This window comes from Spea bombifrons, chromosome 1, assembly GCF_027358695.1.
Source record: "Spea bombifrons isolate aSpeBom1 chromosome 1, aSpeBom1.2.pri, whole genome shotgun sequence".
Lineage (NCBI taxonomy): Eukaryota > Metazoa > Chordata > Amphibia > Anura > Pelobatidae > Spea > Spea bombifrons.
The window spans coordinates 108,899,367-108,921,787 of record NC_071087.1 but is presented as its reverse complement, the minus strand read 5'-3'; the positions used below and the strand labels follow the sequence as shown (position 1 = coordinate 108,921,787).

The 22,421-nt window shown below is 37.8% G+C and overlaps 1 protein-coding gene across 1 annotated transcript in view; it reads left to right on the top strand.

Annotated features, from left to right (window-relative positions):
- LOC128504467 (uncharacterized) overlaps nucleotides 1–21,322 on the top strand; it is a 145,850-nt gene extending 124,528 nt beyond the window's left edge. The window contains exons 8-17 of the mRNA XM_053474558.1: nucleotides 2,054–2,172; nucleotides 3,671–3,677; nucleotides 6,609–6,905; nucleotides 7,145–7,462; nucleotides 9,097–9,393; nucleotides 13,013–13,342; nucleotides 13,534–13,836; nucleotides 14,121–14,447; nucleotides 18,563–18,717; nucleotides 20,777–21,322. Coding sequence (XP_053330533.1) covers nucleotides 2,054–2,172; nucleotides 3,671–3,677; nucleotides 6,609–6,905; nucleotides 7,145–7,462; nucleotides 9,097–9,393; nucleotides 13,013–13,342; nucleotides 13,534–13,836; nucleotides 14,121–14,447; nucleotides 18,563–18,717; nucleotides 20,777–20,785 — 2,162 coding nt within the window. The 3' untranslated portion in view covers nucleotides 20,786–21,322. The remainder of the gene's footprint in view (nucleotides 1–2,053; nucleotides 2,173–3,670; nucleotides 3,678–6,608; nucleotides 6,906–7,144; nucleotides 7,463–9,096; nucleotides 9,394–13,012; nucleotides 13,343–13,533; nucleotides 13,837–14,120; nucleotides 14,448–18,562; nucleotides 18,718–20,776) is intronic.
- Nucleotides 21,323–22,421: the final 1,099 nt, after the last annotated feature.

Below are 22,421 nucleotides of genomic sequence, written 5' to 3'. Positions count from 1 at the left end.
TACTTATATGTAAACGTTACTAAGCTCATCTATACATGGTTCAGTTTTGTGCTGCACAAACCACCTAGTTGACTCAAGCAATCAGAAATAATCTTAGGTCTGTAGGTCATTTGGAAACCTGGAGATGTTCGAATAAGGGGGATCAAAACACATCCATGCTGTGAGAGTTATCAGACACTGCTGTGTGGTTAATGATTGCAGTAAATTGCTAAGGGATGTATTGAGAAGAAATGTGATGAGCAACATGAACAACAGTTTCATGGTAGCTGGCATTTACATAATAGGGATATGCTATAGGACAGTCTATGTGCCTTTCTAGATATCCGTGAATATACTGAATTGTTTAATTTTCTTCACGTCACAAACACCAAAAAGCCTTTGCTAAGGGCATTTTAAATGAATATATTAGTTTGAGGTGTGGATATTTCAGAAGCTATACCCTAATCATAAAGTTTGCAAATTCATAATTAATTCTTCCACACATAAACTTGTCTGAAAATCTACTGGTCTGCAAATGGCCAAGACAATGATTGAACTAAAATACCTTAAAAAAAAAAAGTAAAAGACAAAAGTTTCATGGCTGTCTTAAACGCGTTATTTAAATGTTTCCAATTTGGTCAAATTCCCAATAATCTTTGTATTTAATGGACACATTTTCTAGTAGCTGGACTTGTGATATAATGTGTCTGAATAAGCAGGAAGCGCAAATTGTGTTTACACTCACCAGTTTATATGCTAAATGTATGTAGCCATGTTACATCTACAACTCATGGATGGCACAGCAATCCTCTGTGATACCAGAACAACATTTTAAAGATGTTACAAACACAGTAGACCTGGTATTATGATGTGTTGCATAAGAGATAGCCAGTGCTCAAAAATCCCACTTGCTCCATGACCTCTAATGATTAAGAATATGCAGAAAATATGCAGACACAGTCTGCTATGTCTTAGCCTAATACTTGGTGGAATAGTAGCTCCTACCCCTTTTTTGCTCTGTGTTAAAACATATGTTTTAAAGGCTAGTGATATTAGTTAGACCCGTATATGGGCTATACTTCACTTACGCGTGATCACGATTACTGGGTCTGGTAGTCTTGCAGTGACTTCCACTTTCATGTTATGTCAATATGTCATTTTGACATGATGCAGAGATATTCAAAAACCCCATAAAGCTTTAAAAAATATTTACACAGATATTTAAAGTTTTCCTAGGTATTTTTTTTAAAAAAAAGTTACGCAAGCAAAACCTACAACCTTTGAGCATAAACCAACAATTCATAAACAAAAAAATAAATCCACCAATCATGAGAGGTAATAAATATTCAACTAATAATGCAGGAACCTTAAACTATTGTTCTATCCTACTGTATGTTGAAAAACACCCATTTAATATCAAGAGGTAAACTAATAAAAAATATACAAATACATTGACAATTCCCCTAACCATATTCTAAAAACTTGATGTAAGGCCGTAGAAACAGGATACATATAGAGACATAATCAAGTCGTCAGTCATCAATTGATAACAATATGGAACTAAAATGCCCAAGACTTCTAATCTTTGCTACTATCTTTGTTACAGTGACTACTGTAATCTATGAAAAATTTCAGAAAATCAGATTTGAATATTTTTCAATATCCTGCTAAATAATTCTGCCCCAAATACATATGCACAGGTAGAACATTTAAAGTGTCATTTGACAAAAACATTAAACAAATTATACCAGCATGCACAGATTATTCTTGGGCTAACAAGCAACTTGTTAGTATTCTTGATTCCAAAATATGTCACTGAGAATAACACTATGTTATTTACCACAGTATATACAATAATATACTGAATAACTAAGATCAAATATGGAGGAGAATGAAGTTGGCAATTAGCTCAAGATCTGATCTCTATCAGCAAATCACAATTGTTTCTGATTATTAGACTTTCTTGTGTTTGTTTTCCATGTATCTCTTCTCCATCTGTAATTGTTTAAGATTACCACACTCTGTCTTATATCAGACGGTGCACAACACTAACCTTTTTGTGTCGTACCTACAGTTTGCATGTTGTACAGAGATGAGGATGAAGAAATTGACAGCCTCTGGACTACAACCTCTACTTTTATTGTGCTCTTCCTCCTGACTTTGTTCTACAGCGCCACGGTTACCTTGTTCAAGGTGCGATCATATACTATTGGATTGCTCAGTCAAGTCATTGAATGTCTTCATGATTGATTTAATATAACCCAAAAGTATGATGGTATGAAATGCAATGATAAAGGGATTAAATGTGGGTGTAGTCTAGCTGTTTGAGCACTAAGCATTCGGTCATTCCAGTAATGAGCCACCTAGACATACTAAAGTGGCATTTTACAGTACATTTGAGAATTTTGTACATTTTCATACATGCTAGCTTTACCAGCTGTATAATGTACAATTAATAAATAATTGAAAGTAAAGTGTCCCTACCTCATTGTATGGAAAGCCCCCTTTACACCTTTGGTGACTTTGGGGCATTAACTGAAGATTTTGTTCCTGACTACCTTACTATAAATATGCTAAGCATTAGCAAACATTGAAAAATATGTACAATTAAGATGGACAGAACACAATTAGAGACTCAGAGAGCAAGCCAAAAAAACATCTGTATTAGAATACATGATAGTTGCGAGGAGATTCAATGTTCAGCAAAGCTGGCCCATTAATATCAACATAAAAAAACATTTATGGGAAATCTTGTGGTGCATAAGCAACTCAAAGAGGACTCCCTAGAGTCTGTGAAAGTGAGTGACTCTGAAACATTTAGTCCCTAACCTGATAAGAGTTGATGCATCAAACATAAAAGTACCAATGCATACCTAAAATTCTCAGGTTTTATCTCAGAGTTCAACCCAGGGAAACCTGGCTTATTGTCTTTACATTTTATTAGTTTTAACAGACCTTGTCAACAATTTTTTGTAATCATGGCATTTCATTAGCAGAAAAAGAAGGTGCACCAGTAGCTTGTAGTGCAACATTATTGTGATAGTAGGTATGCTTTTTTATGGACACTGGTGACCTGCACTCAGAGAGAGAAAGTAATGAGTGTATATACAATGGTGTATGATTTCCTAGGTCCACTAGGTCTATGGGGGAGGTAGTTCCTCTGCCCAATTACCAGGTCAGATTGGATCAGGCCAATTACACCACGGAATTCTGTGCTTGCCACAGTAAAAGGTTAAGAGGCTCCCCAGTAAGGACAGTGGCACAAAGGTAAGTTATGGGCAGCTGGGATGCTGCCCTAGCCTAACTACACCACTGTTTATATACTCATCTGACCACTTCTATACCCATTGTAAACTAGCTGCCTTATGTATAACTATTATTAATGTAGGGCCACAGTAATTAGTTTTTTTGTTTTCTTCCAGGTAAAATGATGCTGTATTCATGGATATTCTATTCCACAGCATTAGCTCTTTGAAAGACACAGTGTTTGGAGTTCCACACTGGGCTAGCCAGTATTATTTATTCTACTCTTTAATTTGCATTACAACGCTCTGTAAAATAAGCCCGTTTGTATTATCAACCCAATACTTTGCTTTGTATTCTCCTTAATGTAAATTTGAATGAACTCACTGGGAATAAAGAAATCTCAACATGACTTTGACTTTTGACTTTTTTTCCCTTAACTTCTTAGGATATTAGTATATATATATATATATATATATATATATATATATATATATATATATATATATATACTATCTAGACAAAAGTATTTGGACACCTGACCATTACCTCAACATAGATATTAATATGTAGTTGCCCCCCCTTTTACAGCTTCCACAATGTTTCTGTGGGCACTGATGTTAGATGAGAAGGCCTGGCTCACAATCTCTGTTCTAGTTCATCCCAAAGGTGTTTAAGGGGGTTCAGCTCTGTGCGGGCCAGTCAAGTTCTTCCACACCAAACTCACCCAACCATGTCTTTATGGACCTTGCTTTGTGCACTGGGGCACAGTCATGCTGGAATAGAAAAGGGCCTTTCCCAAAATGACCTCAACCACATTGAACACCTTTGGAATGGTTTGGAATGGTGAGAACCAGGCCTTCTTGTCCAACATCAGTGCCTGAACTCACGAATACTCTACTAGATGAATGGGCAAAAATTCCCACAGAAACACTCCAAAATTTTGTGGAAAGCCTTCCCAGAAGAGTGGAAGGTGTTGTAGCTGCAAAGGGGGACCAACTACATATTAATGTCTATATTTTTAGAATGTGATGTTATCAAAGTCCCTGTTGGTGTAATGGTCAGGTGTCCCAATATTTTTCTCCATATAGTAGATATATAGTTTGTGTGTGTTCATACCATGTCTGGGATGTGTATGCAAGTAGCGAGTGAAAGCAAACTTCCCTGAAGTAATGATGCTAGCTTGTGTTTTCCCATAATGCACTGTAAAATAAGGTATTTAAATCCTGCACCAGCTGGGAGGCCTGTACTTACTTTATACTTGTTAACATTTAGAACCTTCTGATTAAAACTTTGCAGAATTGCATCGGTCCTCATCAAATAAGGTTGAATCTTATTTTCTTGCTTCATAAAAAGTCTTGTGTTTTATATACAACAATTTTATTCTAAAAGATTATGGAATGGAAGATTTTGACTACAGTGATCAAATGCTTTATATTTTTTTTCATTTAAAAAACAGTGGATGGAATAAGGCTCATTATATGAAATCAAAAACATTCTAATTCTTAGTTGTACAGGTGTCAATAAATACAACAGTCATTCACTGGCTAACAATGCAATTCTTGATTCTGTATTATCTAGACTTATCTGACATCATAAGACTGTCTGTAACAATGTCTATAATAATAAAATGCACATGGATGTCAATGGACTTGCATTGATGCCATAAAACTATACAGTTTCTCATACCACCCATATGTGCATTTTTTTTATTTTAAACAACCTTTTTTCCTATGCTTTACAAATATAAAAAAAAAATCACATTTATGCCTAACACAAACTATTAATCAGTTGCAAGTGATCAAACTTGTGAATATTTTTCTGTGATTAATGTCTACATTGTTTGTCTGCAAAAATTATGTTATAGAGGAAAGCCTTGCATTTACAGTTGAACACAGAGGCTTTATCTACAGTCAGAGCCGGCCTTAGGCGTTGTGGCGCCCTGTGCGGACTACTCCTCTGGCACTACTCCTCTGGCGCCCCCCCTCACTGCCCCCCCTCTCTGCCCCTTCAAACTACCCGCCCTCTCTGCCCCTTTAAACTACCCCCCCTCAAACTACCCCCCCCTCTACCCCTTCAAACTACCCCCCTCAAACTACCCCCCCCTCTGCCCCTTCAAACTACCCCCCCCTCTGCCCCTTCAAACTACCCCCCCTCTGCCCCTTCAAACTACCCCCCCCCCCCCACTTACCTTGTTGCCGGAGTCCTGCGGTAAGAGCGGGAGGCATCCGTCTTCTCGCTCTGCCGGCATTTCATGTTGAGCGCCGGTATAGTCCGGCGCTCAACATGCGATGCTGGCACCGCGACGGAGTCACGGAGAGTAAGGGGCGCCGAGCGGTTGCCGAGAACTTCACGAGCAACCGGTCGGCGCCCCTGACCGGGACTTAGATTAAAGCATCGTTTTTTTTTTAAACTTTATTTAACATCAATGATGTTAAATAAAGTTTAAAAAAAAAAACAAAAAAAAAAAAACGATGCTTTAATCTAAGTCCCGGTCAGGCGCCCCTGCAACCATGGCGCCCTGTGCGGTCGCACAGGTCGCACACCCCTAAGGCCGGCCCTGTCTACAGTAACGACAAAGCTGAAAATCAGTCGCAGATAAATCGGCAGATTTTCTCTTACAATTAAAAGAAAAGTAAAAAGGCCATGCAATATATTCTGGTTAAAATAACTTTATCTCTGAGAACATGCAGGGATGAGTGTGACAGCACAAGTACAACTCTCAAAAATGCCCGCCTGTCAAAAAAACGAAAGATCAAAATACATAAATATTAATACATTTTTTTCTTTACCATTCTAAATAAAAAAATGCTCTTTTGTGGACCGAAACCATGATTACCCTTAGACAGAATAATAATGAGGGTGATAGGAGAAGTGTACAGTGGTTGGTATGTTTAGATTTTCTATGTGAATTTTGCTTTCTTACAATAATCATTGAATATAAACCCCTTGTTTTGTGTGCCATTCCAGTGATATATTACTGTCACCTATGTGTTCAATCTACCTGAATGTACCACTACACATAGATGAGATAAATGTGCTAAGGGTGCTTTTAAGGAAAAAAAAAATTGTTTTGGTTACATTTACTATTAGCGTTGGCATATATGGGTAAATACTGGAGAGAATATTACTCTATGAACTGTTTAACCTATTATGTATAAAGTGCTCTCTAAATAAGGAATATAAACTGATTATATGGTTGTCACTTAAGCAAAACTAGGAAAATCAGTCTACCCTTCCGTGGGGACAATGTGTGCTGACTTGTTGCATTCAAAGGGTTAAATGCACCAAACCACTTTTTCTTGTGGACAGATCAAAAACAAGAATAGTTTAAAGTATTTTTTGCATGGTATTAGAAAACTGAATTTTATTCCATCTTATTTTAGTGGAAGAGTCTGAAAGTGTACTGTATTCCTTGCTTCCGTCCTGCACTCAAGATAATGAAAATAAACAAGATGTTGTCGTTGGCTGCCTTCTGAAAAATAGCGTTACCATGAAACTGAATCTAAAACTGGCTGGAAATCAGAAAGAAGAATTCAAAAAGAAGAGTTACAAAGCAATGAGTGGAAAATATCTTCTTCAAACTGCTCTTTGGATCATACCTTCAACAGAGTGGGAGAGTAAGAGTTACACCTGTGAAGCAAATTCCAATACGTTTCACCTTCAAACGGAGCTTAAAAAACGTAAGTTTAGGTTTTTTAGCCCTCAGAAGTCATATTCCGAATAGAAAACATAATTGCAGCATGATGTTGTCAGGTTCAGCATGGTGTAAAATTCTAGCACAATAAAGGAAACTAAAATAGCTGAATACAATATTTGTTCTGGGTTTTTTTCGCGACAGTAATGGTTTAAATATATTTGCAGACATATATTTTTGAAACCCTGGATTTACCTACTGTTCTCACATGGGCTTTTATTACAGAATGTACAAGCAATGCACCGTTGAACCCCAATATTGAGATTTTCCTCTCCTCCTGTGATGACAGTCCCAAAGTAACAAAAGTGTCTCTAGTTTGCCTGGTTTCTAACTTTCGACCAGGTGTGGCTTCACTGGTCTGGCTTAAACATGGGAAAACTATCAGTAATACTGGATTCAACCCAGTAAAGGATACAAATGGAACATTCTCAGGAAGGAGCATATTCAGTGTCAGCAGAGAAAGCTGGAATAAGGAGGAGGAATACACATGTCAGGTCATCCACCAAGAGAAATCTTTCGAACAGAGCATTAGCAAATGTACAGGTAAACGTAAAAATACTCGAAAATTATGCTTAGCAATTATATATATAGATATGAAATTTATTGTGTATGTGGGAGAAATCTGTAGCCATTGTACAGAGCTACGGAATATAATGGCGCCATATAAAGCAATAAATAATAATAATACTGTGTGGATTTGTACCCTGCCTTAATGGATTTTCAACGTAGAATCATTCCTAACAGACAAAAAAGCATTTGCAATAACCTCCAACAGTCATATGACCATTATGCTAGGCACCACTTTTTTTTTATAAATCAGATTGGTAACTGATGATGTCTATTTCAATATGGGTTCAACTATTTCATACATGTTGATTTTTATCACCCAGCGAAACATTAACCTTGAAATACAAGTGAACAGCTTTTTCACCACTTTGCTTGCCCATCCACTCGATACCCGCAAACAAGTCGAAACGACTTTCCAAACCACCCCATAGTATATGAATCAACAACTCATGCGCTACTATCTACTCTAAATAACATAAAAGACTAATGAACACCATAGTTGACTAGGGATTATTTTTCCCTGGATACACGACACATAGAGACAACCATAAATTACTAATGGATTGAACCGACCCTCAACACACATTTTCTCTTCTTTTTTATGATTATTTATTGTTTTATGTAGCGCCATCAAATTCCATAGCGCTGTACAATGGGTGGACAGGACACAACAAGTAGGGTGTAACATAACAATTTGACTAACAGAGACAACAGGTGAGGAGGGCCCTGCTTAAAGGAGCTTACAATCTTCAAACATCATAAATTCTCAAAAAAAATAGAGACGGGCAGACAGTTAGATTTTATCTTTCTAATTCTACATAAAAAGTGTTTCTAAAAAAAATTAAGATGAACAATAGCTATACAATAGTTTCATCTCAGTACGTACAGGCACAGTGGTTTTAGGGATACAGCAGGCGACTGAAATAGATTTATTTATTAACTTAAGACTTTCTGCATGGGGTGGGCATATTATAAATGCAACATTGTTAATGACTGATGGACTATGTCCATTGCGCTAGCATTTAAACTGACCATTTAAGATGCTTACTTTTGCCTTCCTGGAAAGATCGGAGTGGCTAGTCTGTGTCTCTTGATGAGTGCCCAAGGTTTGTCACATTTGTGTGGCACAATATAACAAGGAATTTAGCATCTTCCCATTTTAGTCTGAGCTGCCCCTGCATATCATATGTAGAGAGATTTCTTAAAAGTTATCGCACCAATGTATTATGCAGTGAGAACTCGGCTGAAGTTAAAATGCATCCTACAAAACAAAAAAAAGTTTTCAAGTACACCATATTCATACAATTTGACAAAACCTTTGCATGAGTATGGTGTTTAAGTGGCATATTTCAATATGCCTCTGATGACATTGGAAGTTTGAACAGTATTCTTTTTTTCAAATTAAGCCACTACATTTCCATTAATACAGAAACAATGTATCAACACACTTAAACATTTTGTTTTATATTTTACTTAGAATGTCCCCTGTAACTTTCCATGGCAAAGCAGTTATGGAGTACATTATTAAACATCAACCTAAAATGCATAATGTTAATTTTAGATTATCAACTGATTGACTCTCATATGTCTTTCTCTTGATTCCTGTGTAGCGTGCCAAAGCATCTCCATGTATCCAGTTGTGAAAGTAGTGAGGCCTTCTCTTCAAGACTTACTTAATGGCAATGGCAAAATCATTTGCTCTGTTTTGGGTGTCTATGTTGATGCAAAAGAAATATTTCTGAAAATCAATAGGAATAAAAATGACAAGAAGGGCAACATTGACACAAATGCAAGAAATACTGTCAGCTTTGATGTTAATCACAAAGAGTGGCAGTCCATAACTACCGTGGCTTGCGTTGTTAAACAGCCATGTTCTACCGAGTATATTGAGAGTGAAATAACAGTGGGTAAGTTCAGATAAAATCTACTTTATCCTAAGGAAAGAGAAAAAAAAAGTTATTTGGAACAATTAAAAAGTGTACAGATAATAAGAGCATGTAAGCATGTGAGTGTGATTTTGTTCTTCATTTTTAATTGGTGGAACTTAGTATAGACTTACAGTAAAAGTTTATCTTGCTTTCTTTCTTTTTGAATGAAGGATTTTTTTTCCTGTTTTTATGTTTGCTTTATTAAATATGTATGAAGCTGTCAACTTATCTGAGCTTAAAGCAGAAAAATAAAAGTCCTTAACTTACTCTCTCTAAGATATGCGGCATTACTATAACGACCTTGAGGTTAGGAAGCAGTATGCGGTTCTATCACTTATCACATGGTAACCTGAAATGATGAGCTCCAGGACAGCATATAAAGAAAAAAAAAAAAAAAAAAAAAAAGCAGATAAAAGGGTCTATTCACTAAAGAGGGGACAGTGAACTAAGTGATATTGCAATGCATCACCAGGGGTAAATCACAGTGAGCTACTGCATAGTGTGTAGTGATATTATGAAATGTTCAACTCTTCCACACACTCTCTCTTTAGCGAATAGATGTCAAATAAAGTTAAAAGAGGAAAAAAACATACATTAGTGTACATTTCCTGAAGACACTGTGTTACATGTATTTACCTTTTTATTTTGTAACTTATTCAAAAAAACTGATACTGTGAGATACATTTGCTGTGCATTTTACAAGAACGTCTCTCTTCTCTCTTGTTTGCTCAACTGTAATTAGTGAAAAATATTTAAAGCAGCACTTCTCCAGATGTGGTGAAGCAGAGAGGTGTCAGGCATTATTCTGCCTATGCCCGCCTATAATAGATGATCATTTTCAGTTTGAATAAAGTACCGTTTTTGCACTACATACATTCTCATGAAGTGCATGACAGTCAGTGGCAACTCTATAAACAATATATAGGGGGGCACACAAGATACCACAGTCAAACTGGGGGGGCATTCATAATTTCCAAAAGTAACGTGCTATGGAATTATACTTTTGTTATTGGGCTAAAATAATACTTGATCATTCAACATGGGAAGCCTGAAGCCACAATTGAGTGCGGCTAATCCTTGAAATAAATATTATAACACAATAAATAACTTTTCCACTAAATGATTTCAGGGCCTTGAACATTTTGTCCCCTGAAGTCACTACAACTTCAGGAGGGCATTTTATCTCTGGATAAATATAAATTAAATAATTCCTACTGTAAGTTAAGTGCCAGGAAACAGATGACCAAACACACACACCAACACAGGCTCTGTCACACCGACACCAAGACACATACCCCAGGACAGGCTCTGCCACACCGACAACCAAGCACACACACACACCAGGACAGGCTCTGACACACTGACACCCAAACACACACCCTAGGACAGGCTCTGCCACACTGACAACCTGTTACCTTTCGCCGGCGGGTCTGTCCAGGGAGCTCCTCTGCTGCCGTCCTCGGTGCTATGGAAGTGCACACACGTGCACGCTGTCATGGCGGCCAGGAATCCTTACCCAGCAACTGCGTACGTCACGCTAGGGGGCGGGTCCTCCCGCTTTTTATCTGATTGGCTGATTATTGCCTGCAGCTGTTTGGCACCAAATTTAAACCCACTGCTCACTCTAATCTGAGCCCTTGTGTGGTACATTGGTTATGACTGTCTCAGTGTGCTATATATCTGATATTCTGGTTTTCTGACTCCTGCTTTGTTCCTGACTACTCTTTGATCGCCGCCTGGATTGACTTCGGATTGCTTTTTGAACTTTGCCTGTTTGCTGCCTGCCTTGACCTTGGACTGTGACCTGTTTTTGCTATTTGAACTGTTCCGCTGCTGCCCCACTATTCCTCCTACAACTACTTGTCCGGATAGCTCACCACTCTGCATACGGGACCCGTCTCTTGTCGGATTGTTACACAACCGAACACACACACCAGGACAGGCTCTGCCACACCAACACCCAAACACACACCAGGACAGGCTCTGCCACACCAACACCTATACACACACACACCCAAGGACAGGCTCTGCAACATTGATAACCAAAAACACACAAACAGCAGGACACAATCTACGCCACAGACGTCTACATCAGGATGGATTTTTCACACTGCATTGTCGTATATACCCCCCTTAGTGTTTTTGCCCCTTGTGAATTGATGCCCCTGCTGCCCATATATATTAATATTAGCCCCAGTTGCCGATAGCAGGTATAGATCAACACATTAACACATAAACCAAGCTTTGCATGTATAGATCAACTGAAATTCACTTGTGATCTCAGTACTGAAGTTATATATATATCAAATAAACAGAATCAGACATACAAATCCTGTATTTGCAGGTATACAATAGTATATGAAAGGTAGCATTCCAGGTATAAATCAAATAAATACATGGAAACAGCATTGCAGGTATTAACCCCTTAAGGACAATGGGCGGTCCCAAACCCCATTGAAAACAATGCATTATCAGCCCGTACATGTATGGGCTTTGTCATTAAGGGGTTAATCAACTGAATAAGACATATTAACCCTGTATTTGCAGGTATACATAAATAATGTATGGAAATATATAGATATGGATCTACAGAATAACGCAAAAACCCAGCTTTGGAGGTATTGATCAATTGGAATTCACATAAAAACACGTCATTAAAAGGTATATTTAAAACCCCCTAAATTACAGGCATAGATCACAGGTTACACACCCCAAAGCCAGCCCCGGCGTCCACACTGCCCACACCGCAATCACACTCCTATCATACCCAGGCAACCAGTAAATGTTTCGGCAGGGGGGGCCCCCCTTGCCCCCCTGTAGCGACGCCACTGATGACAGTATGCTATTAAGAGGCATGTTCTTGTGTCCCAAACCCTATATAATGATCTTATACTAAAATCTATGGGTTTTTGATATTTGGCAGTACACAAAAAATGATGGTGGATGCTGCTTAAGAAGGGGAGTGTGAAAATTTTGAAACCATCAAAAAGTGACCAACTAGCATTTAAAAAGAAAAACACAATATTTTCACTCTTCCACTTTATCACGTTTTCTCCCTTACCTACTTCCCCTCTCTACTAAATATTTTCCTAGCTTTGCTTTTCTTCCCTTTTAATGCTCTTTTGTTTACACAGAACAGATTATCAGAATCTTGGGGCCAGTACATACTTAATGCCTGGGCCCCCATGCCCATCCCACTGCCCCCCTTTGCTCCACTCATTAGTCTGACTTTAGATCCTCCTATAAGTACACTTTTTAAGAATGAACTGCTATAATATATAAACAAAATGAATTACTAAAGGCAGTTTGGTGGAAAGTATAACATAAATCATTTCCAGGAATAGAAAACAATCAGAAAGCTTCCATGTGAGCTAAAGCCTCCACAAGATGTTCTTCTCAACAAACTGTTGGCCATTAACAAGTAACATTTTTCTATTCATTTTGTACAGTTTTTATAAACTCTTTAATGATACCATCATATTCATCCTGTGTTTATGTTCAGCATACATTACAATTAAATGTATTATTATAATTGAGAGATCAAACAACATAATATATGAGTGCTTATTGATGTTCCCTTGTGTGTTTCGATTGCCAGGAGAAATGAAACCTCCACAAATACATATATTGCATCCATTTCAAGAAGGTTCAAATGCAGAAAACTTGACGTTGCTTTGTTTAGTAAAAGGATTTTATCCACAAGATATTTTTGTCATTTGGGAGGTTTATACCAACACATCAACCCAAAAGTACAGCCCTGTGTCTGATGAAATTACCTGTGATCATGAAAAGAAGCAATGTTCAACAACAAGTCAACTACCCATCCTCAAGACTGATTGGATTGGTGGGACTATTTATTCATGTCTAGTAGCCCACATATCCTCAGAGCACTACAGAAAGAACGTCAGTATCCCTGTGGAAAAGCATGGTATAGTAATTGTCTACTCTTGTACAGAATTCCATAACAATACATAGGGGGATGGCTGCCTCGTTACTTTATGCTGTAAGGTTAATTATTTGTATTCTTGGTTATTGTCTCATGCAACGTTTCCTACATAAACAAATTAAAAGTAAGCCATATAGCTGTTTTTTTTTTCTCCTGTTTTTACTTCGTTTCAGAACAATCCTCTTTTACACCCGAAATTTACATAATCAAGCCATCTTTCAGAGATCTGTTTATTCACAAAAATGGAAATGTTTCATGCAGAACAAATAATGCAAGTGCCACAATACAATGGATTGCAGATGGAAAGCAATTGACCCAAGAAGCTATTGTAGAGCTGACTACGCATAACTCAATAACCTGGCTTAAGAGCACCATAAGCATTAGCCTAGACGAATGGAATAAAACTTCAAACCTTACCTGCCATATAGGAACATTCCAAGGTGTAGTGAATCAGTCAAGCATCATATGGACACACAGTGAGTGTCAACACAAGATCAATGTCTACTAGTTGTTCTTCTATAAGTAGGTGAGGGAGAATAATGTAAGCATTCCAGTTTCAGAATGCTTTGAGATTTCTGGTTTGAATTACCAAAATAGCCTTATACTGCCTCAAGAGCACAGGTAAATAGAGAAGCCTATTTGTGTGTATTATTAATGTTCTAATTTCATAGTCTGTCTCCTTTAATACTTTTAGATATTAGGTTACTGTAATATAACATGGTTTCCAGCATGTTTCTTTACATGTTTTCTATTTCTACAGCCTCAGATGAAATGAAACCTCCAACAGTGCTTATACTGTCACTTACACCAAAGCACATACAGACTGAAACTGTCACTTTAACATGTGTGGCGACAGGCTTTTACCCAAAGGATCTGTTTGTGGAATGGGAAGCCACAGGTCTCTCAATTGAGCAAAATGTTTCTGACCCAGGAGAAATCACATGTGACCACAAGCTCAAGCAGTGCTCCTTTGTCAGCCACCTTTCCATACCTGAAAACACATGGCTCAAAGGAATAACATGCATGTGCAAGGTAGCCCATATCTCATCAAAAGAGTATATAATAAGGAATTACAGCATCTACAATGGTAAATTTCTAGATATCGATTGGTTGACTACATTTTAAAAGTGCATGTGTTGTGGAATTTTAACGTGAAACAGCTGGTCCAAATTGAGAGAGAATTTTAAGGCAAGACAGGAGGCTCCTATTTTGCATAACTCTCTTTACTCTCACCAATAGCAGCAAAGAAAGCGTTAAACTTGAAAACAGCCAATAGAATAAAAGACAACCCCCTCCTTTTTTTTTCCTGCTCACCGAAGCTGCAGGTCAGATTAACACTTGGTCCTTATCGGCTATCCCCCCCCCCGCTTTAAGTCTTTAAAGTGGGGGTGCAGCCTATAATCAGGGTTTAGCGCAGGGATGCGCAATTCGCATTGCTCGACACCCGGGACATGCAGTTCCAGGTGCCGGGCACTGCAGGGGACCTGGATCATACTCTCCGGCAACCGTGGACATCTGCGCGATGTGCGTAGACAACCTCCGCTGCCAGCACTTCCGCCGGGGCTTCTATGGTGGAGCACCAGCATGACATAACCTTCTGGTGCTCCACCATAGAAGTCCCGGCGGAAGTGCCAGTATCGGAGGTTGTCTAGGTGCATCACGCAGACGTTCACCAGCTGAGGCGATGCGTGTTGACAACCTCCGCTGCCGGCACTTCCGCTGCCGGCACTTCCGCCAGTGCTTCTAAGTCATAGAAGCCCCACCGGAAGTGCGGGCAGCGGAGGTTGTCTGTGAGCACCGCGCAGACATTCACCAGCCGGCCCCTGCTAGACACCAGGAAGTCTGGGGGTGCATTGGTAAGTCTGGGAGCAGAGTGGCATTTCTAGGGGGCATAAAGCATGTCTGAGGGGCAGACTGGCATATCTGGGGGAGACTGGCATTTCTGGGGGGCAGAGTGGCATTTATGGGGGCATAAAGCATACCTGGGGGGGCAGAGTGGCATAACAGGGGAGCAGAGGGGAAGTAAGGTGCATTATGAATTAAGGGGGACCTTAAATGGCTATTGGTTTTCCAAATTTCTGTTTATATATAACATATGCTGACTAACTGCATAATAGATACTAAAAATGTTAAAATACATGTATTCCTGTGTATTAGGTAAAATACTGTTTCACCATTCCAAATACATTTTTCTTTAAAATAGCAACAAACTTTTAGGGTGCGGCCTATAGTTGGATGCGGCCTATATTCTAGCCAATACGGTATTTTATTTAGCTAAAATAAAAAAAATACAAAAAAAGTGCTGTACCTATATTTATTTTTTTACATGTTTTCCCCTCCTTTTCTCTGATACACTTTATTTAGTTTTTTTTATTATACTACCTTCCCATATACATCCCATAGTATCATGCGTTTTTTTAATCCCTCATCCACTTATCATTAACTTGGTATTTTCTTTTATTTATCTTGCATTATTTCCTTTTAATTTCATTTTAATTTTCGCTCTTTGCTGCACTTACAGCATTCGGTGGCCATCTTGGTTGTGGCATTAAGCTCTCCTTTTGTGAAGGCTTGTGGAGGGCACCGTATTTCTGTTTTGCCGTTACTTGCCTGTAGTGATTATTTTGCTGAAGTCTCCTGAGTATATAGGGTGTCCTGGTAGTTAACTCTTCCATCTTTCTTATACTGTAGGTTATAGCACCTAAACAATAGTGATGACACATAAGTTACTTTGTGAATTCATTGTGTCAGGGTACACCCCTAACCATGCTACAGGATGAGCCATGCTAATATTGCAACACAAAAGCCACTGTGTGAATTCAGTGTGTCGGGATACACCCCTAACCACGCTACAGGATGAGTCCCAGCTAATATAAGAGTTTGGTGACCTTGTTTCAGGGTGAGCCCCTGTAGTGATTATTTTATTGTGGTCTCCTAAGTACCCATCTTTAAGGTGTCCTGGTTTTTAACTCTTCCACCTTTGGATTCCTTACACTGTGGATTATATCGCCTAAACAGTTGTTAAAACTCATAAATTACTGTGTGAATTCAGTGTGTCATGGTACACCCCCTAACCATGCTAAAGGGTGAGCCCCTGCTAATATTAGTGTTTGGTGACCTTGTTTCACAGTGAGCCCCTGGTTGTTTTAATCCCATGCCTTTTCTCATTAGTTACTACCTAAGACTAGCTCCGCTCCATTACCATCTTGGACTTCAGCTCAATCCCTCTATGAAGAGGACAGGGCTTTGTTCAGGAGTTACAACTCTCGAATTGGTAGAGAGTACCAGGTGGATGAGCCTCACCGTTCGGAATCCTACCAGGCGACTGCGACAAAAGCTTCCCCTAGCTAAGCAGCAACCGCAGCAGACCTCCCAGTATAAAAGAGACCACTCTTTAAAGGCCTTAAACAAGGTCTTAAATCCACACAAGACAAACTGCGTGATATGGACCCTATCACCCAGATTGTATCACTGGTTGATAGTTGTTGTGCTTTTCTTCAGGGGTCTACTCTTGATCCCAAATTTATCAGACACTGTGCACTGCGCACCATTTGCCTAATGTCGTCATAGCAACTGTACGCTGCAAGGCGGCACTTCTGTGCATGGGGCAGCCGCCAATTGCCACCTGTTTGGGGACTCTTTTGTGAAGGAGCTGAACAGACACATTTCTGTGATGACATCATAGAGTAAAGCTAAGCTCTCTATGAAGAAGGTCTTTCAGAGCTCCCGCTGTTTTTTTTCTCCAAGGCTGGTCGACCATGGGAACTTTTTGCAGGATACATCCTCCTATCAAGGACCCTACTACCAATGTTCCTCTTTCTCAAGAGATATATTTTGGGGCAGGGATGCCCCCGGTTTCCCTAGAGGTTGCTCCAGTGGGAACCTGTGAGCTCTGGAGGGTCTTGACAACTGGGAGGGTGGAGAAGTAAACTCTATGCGGTTTCTGTTATGTTTCTTCTTTTTCTGCCAGCTTAACCTGGTAGTAGGAACTCTGGGGTTTCTGGATTGAAGATATCTTAGTTTTGTTCTCCTGGTTCTGGATTTTGTTTCCTGGTTTCGTTTGAGTAGTTGCAGCGGGACGGCCATCTTCGGTTTCGCAGCTCTCTAAAAGAGGAGGAGGGGGGGGTTGTCAGGGGTTTTATGCCCTATACTGTTATTCTATTGGTTGTTTTCAAGTTTATTGTTAACTCTTTCTTTGCTGCTATTGGTGATAGTAAAGAGAGATATTCAAAATACTCCTGTCTTTACTAAATTTATTCAGTCACCCAGGCTAGTCAAAAGAAGATTACAATAAAGTGACAGCATGCATACACTTTCATGTAAATTGAGCACACCACCATTGAGATAAAGCAGGGGCTTCTTATAGTCTGAAAATGTTAACACCCAATACACAAAGTAAGCAGATTCAAAAACTGAATATGTCAAGTATGTCTTCTTATCTTGTAAAAGAGTTGGTTAGGTTCAGTTCTCTATCTTTGTGCGAATGTAAGCAAAAAAATCTTGTTTTCAGCAAAAACAAAAGTTTTATAGAATACAGGTGGAATGCTGGAATTATATAATTTCTTTAACACATGATAATGTTAGCTTGTCATAAGCTACATTTTTATTTAAAAGTGTATGGCAACCTGTGATATCTACAGTCTAAGAGAAAACTGAAAAAATGACAAAGCTTATTTCATTTCAGTACTGTGGCTTAATAGTAAATGCACAATTCTAAATAATTGTATAAGTGAGGAATTGTGAAACTATATTCTGGTTCATTCCAGTAATGTAAAATTTGTCTAATGATAGAGTTTAGGGAATCAATTCAATTATGTATGAGAAACATTTCATCATATTAAAATAAGGTATTAAAACATTGCGAAACATACCTTAAATGTTAATCACTGTTAACAAAAACCATCCACTAATAATAATGCAGACAGATTAATGGAAAAAGGGAGATGCAGAAAGGCTTCTTCTTCTCTGCAGATGCATCTGTGTTATTTTTCACCTCCCATGTGTCGTGTTGTTGCCATTTTATATTTTGTAACGCTATGAATGGTTTATGATTTTAAATTTCAGACCATGGGCAGTTAAAAATAGGCAGACTGATTACTGTGAATTAAATATATTTTCTGGATATAACAGAAATGCCCTTGATTTTTTCAGTAAATGGACCATCTAGGTATACAATTCCCTTAAACAATGTTATATTTACAGATCAATGCCCTGTTTATGTAACCCCTGTCTACCATGATGATGAAGGAGAGGACATTATTGATGCAGAAGAAAACAGCGTGTGGACCACAACATCCACTTTCATTGGTCTATTTTTGCTTACCCTGGTATATAGTAGTTTTGTCACTTTTGTTAAGGTAAGACTATCTTGTAAAATCTAACATTTTTTTCACACGAGAACGATTTGTGTGGTAATACAAGATGAGGAAAACGTAAGATTATTTATGAGTGGGTCCAATAAAGGGACCAATAAAGACTGAGAACCCTTAGCTCCCCTTGCAGGTTGAATAGAGGTACTGGATTCAACCATGCAAGTCAATGCATAATTGTGATTTGTAAAATCAATAAAAAATAACATAAAAAATTAAAAACATGTTAACATCTAAAAACAATTCCCCAGTGGTGTCAACTATCCAGTACCAACAAAATGTGAAAAAGTGCAAATATATATATGTTTATTTTTATGAGCAATTCCAAAAGTTTCCACTATATCTTCACAAAATTCCTGGCGTGAAAAGAGTTTAAATACCCATAGAGTGTCTAGTTTTCAAAATGTATGCTTTGATGGGGTAAATAGAATTGACCAAGTTCAAAGAAGTCCCAAATAGGACATGGGCACAGATTGGACAGATGTAACATTTAAAAAAATGTCCAAATGTGGCCTTTTTAGCTCCCGACATGAATGGTATCACTGTTCTCAGGAGATGTTGCTGAACACATATTGGTGTTGTTTGGCAGTGACGCATACCAGGAGCTATAAATTCATACCTAGAGTAGAATGTATGTGAAAAAACACACAAAAATACTACCACAATTTTTGACAAAGGCTTTACACATGGTAGAATGTGTACATAGAAATAATTAAAATAACAGCATTTGAAATACCCTTGGGAGTCTGGACACATTTTGGGGTGTTGCTTGACAGTGACATATACCAGGAGCGGTAGATTCATACAGTGAAGGACAAAGACATGATCAGTCTATAATTTTAATGGTAGGTTTATTTGAACAGTGAGAAAATAACAACTAAATAATCCAGAATAACGCATTGCAAATAAATTATAAATTGATTTGCATTTAAGTATTTAATCCCCTATCAATCAGCAAGATGTCTTGCTCCTAATCTCAGTTTCTAACCTGCAGAGCCGGCCTTAGGTGTTCGGGCACCCTGTGCGGACTAGTTCTCTGGTGCCCGCCTCGACAAAAAAGAAAGGGAATAAATTTAGTTTTAATTAGAGATTATTTATGTGCAAGTCCAAACAAGCACAATAATATATAACTGGAAACACTGGTAACAATAATGTACCTTAAATACATTAAATATAGGAAAAAAGACAGCTAACAGTGGAATCTTTGTAACAAAAACATTTTCCCATTAAATATTGAAAAAATTGGACCCTAGGCAATTATTTTCATTTGCACCCCCTCCACACACCCTAGCATGCATATATTTTCTATATCATTTTCTTGGAAATATGAATTTGTAGTAGTCTCTAACTGGTCTACATATGGTTGTTTCAATAAATTTGGATTTAGTCTCCATTCTCTATGTGTGGTTTGTGAATTATTTGAATTCATACAATATGCTCAAAATAATGGTCTCTAAAGAAAGCCCTACTTGTTTTGATGGAAAAAAACAACAATATAGAACTTACTAGAAACAAAAATTACAAATGTAAAAAGCAAGATGTATAGAAAAACATTTAATTACCCACCCACAAGAAATATAGATTTTTTTAAAAAAAAACTTTGTCTAGCCCTCAGAACAAAAGGAAAAATGTGTAACTTTTAAGTAAAATATAGAAAAGCATAGTATACAAGGGAGCCTTTTTGTCCCTTCAAAACACAAAAGTGATGTATGTGGTAAGTTGTCAAAGTCAGGGGATGTAAACCATTTATTTTTTCAAATTCTTAATTTTTTTTTAATATAAAATTCATCCTAAATGATAGACATTATAATAAAAAAAATGGCTGTCAATAGAAAGCCCAGCCCGTCCTTAAAAAAAAATACAAAAAAATATGATTTGATTGCTTGATAATGGATAGCTGCAGATGTTTAGGATTGTTGTGTTGCATAAACCATATTTCAGCTTAATATGATAATAATAATTGATCATTGATTAATTGAATTTATCTAAAGGGAGAATTTAATTTGATATTCTATTCCTAATCTGCATTCCCCCCTCTTTTCCATAGGTAAAATAAAGAGCAAAAGAGAGGACAATTCATATTGATCCCTATAAAGAATTCCTGTTTATCCGCTCCTTTCCTCATATCTTACCAAACATTCTTTTGTGGCAAAAGGGAATTAATAAACCATGGCAATTACAGAAGACACAGTTCTGGTGGCTGTGACAAGACAAACTCACCTCTAACTATGCAAAAAAAAACAGAAGTTTGATGATAATAATCACAGTAGCTTGTGATTACTGTCAATAATTAATACTCTACTTTGCATTAGTGTAAATTGAAAACATTTAGTTGTTGAAGCCAGATTCAATGCCCCATAGGACAGCACTGGAGGAGTCGTTGACAGTATTTCACTAAGACCAGCTGCCAAAGGAAACTATGCCAAGTTTTGCATTATTAATGCTTAACCTCCCTTCAGTGTCTGTTTTTTTTGTGAAAGCTTGTATGTTTCCATAGCAGCCTGATTTTTATATTGCTTGTTAAACATGATTTCAAAAATATATCAATTCCCCCCAAGTAGCAAAAGCTCAGACAGGAAAGTTAAAATTATTTGTCTTTAAAATATAGGATGACGTTGCTTTTGTATACACTTTAAGTTGCATTTTAACATGATTCATTCTTACAACTTTATTATATCTTGTTTTTGGAATAAACATTGCATATGTGTTGGTATGTGACTAAGGTCTGAAATTATTTCTTCTTATGTAAAATCTGACATATAATACCAAATGGATTTCCCCCCATTTTTGGATACTTAGTTCATATTATGCAAGTGTACATAGTAACAACTCTATATAAACATTTCCTGAAAATGTACTTACACATTAAGCATGTGTATTATACTCAAGTGTGAATTTACAGCAATAAAATGTTAATTCACATAGGATTATTGGTGCCTTGGTGGAGTATTTCATGGTGCCCTCCCAACTAAACACACAAGCTCACACTACCACTCACTCTGACACAATACACCAACCCATATATACGGTATATACACATACTATCTCCCTCCTCTCTAACGCTAACACCTATTACTAAAACACAAACTCATGCAAACACCACACACTAACATACACACTGATATGCAAACATCCTACATTAACAGTCACGTTAATACCATATAGTGTACACACACATACTAAAAGTATTAAAAGTTTTGTTTGGAAATATTTGGACGCAGACACAATTTTCATAATTTTGGCTCTGTACGCCACCATAAAGGATTTGAAACGAAACGACCGAGATGCAATTGAAGTGCAGACTTTCGGCTTTAATTCAATAGGTTGAAAAAAAATATTGTATGAAACATTTAGGAATTGCATCCATTACCGTACATGGTCCCCTTTTTTAAGGGACTCATATGTAATTGGACCAATCAACAGAATCATAATAAAATGTTCATTTTTAATACTTTGTCGAGAACCCTTTGCAGACAATGACTGCTTGAAGACTGGAATACATGGACATCACCAAACGCTGGGTTTCCTCATTTGTGATGCTTTGTTAGGCCTGTACTGTCTTCAGTTATTGTTTGTTTGTGGGTCTTTCTGCCTCAAGTTTTGGCCATTTGGAGAATATTCCACTTCTTTGCCTTGAAGAACTCCTGGGTGGCTTTCACAGTATGATTTGGGTCATTGTCTATCTGTAAAGT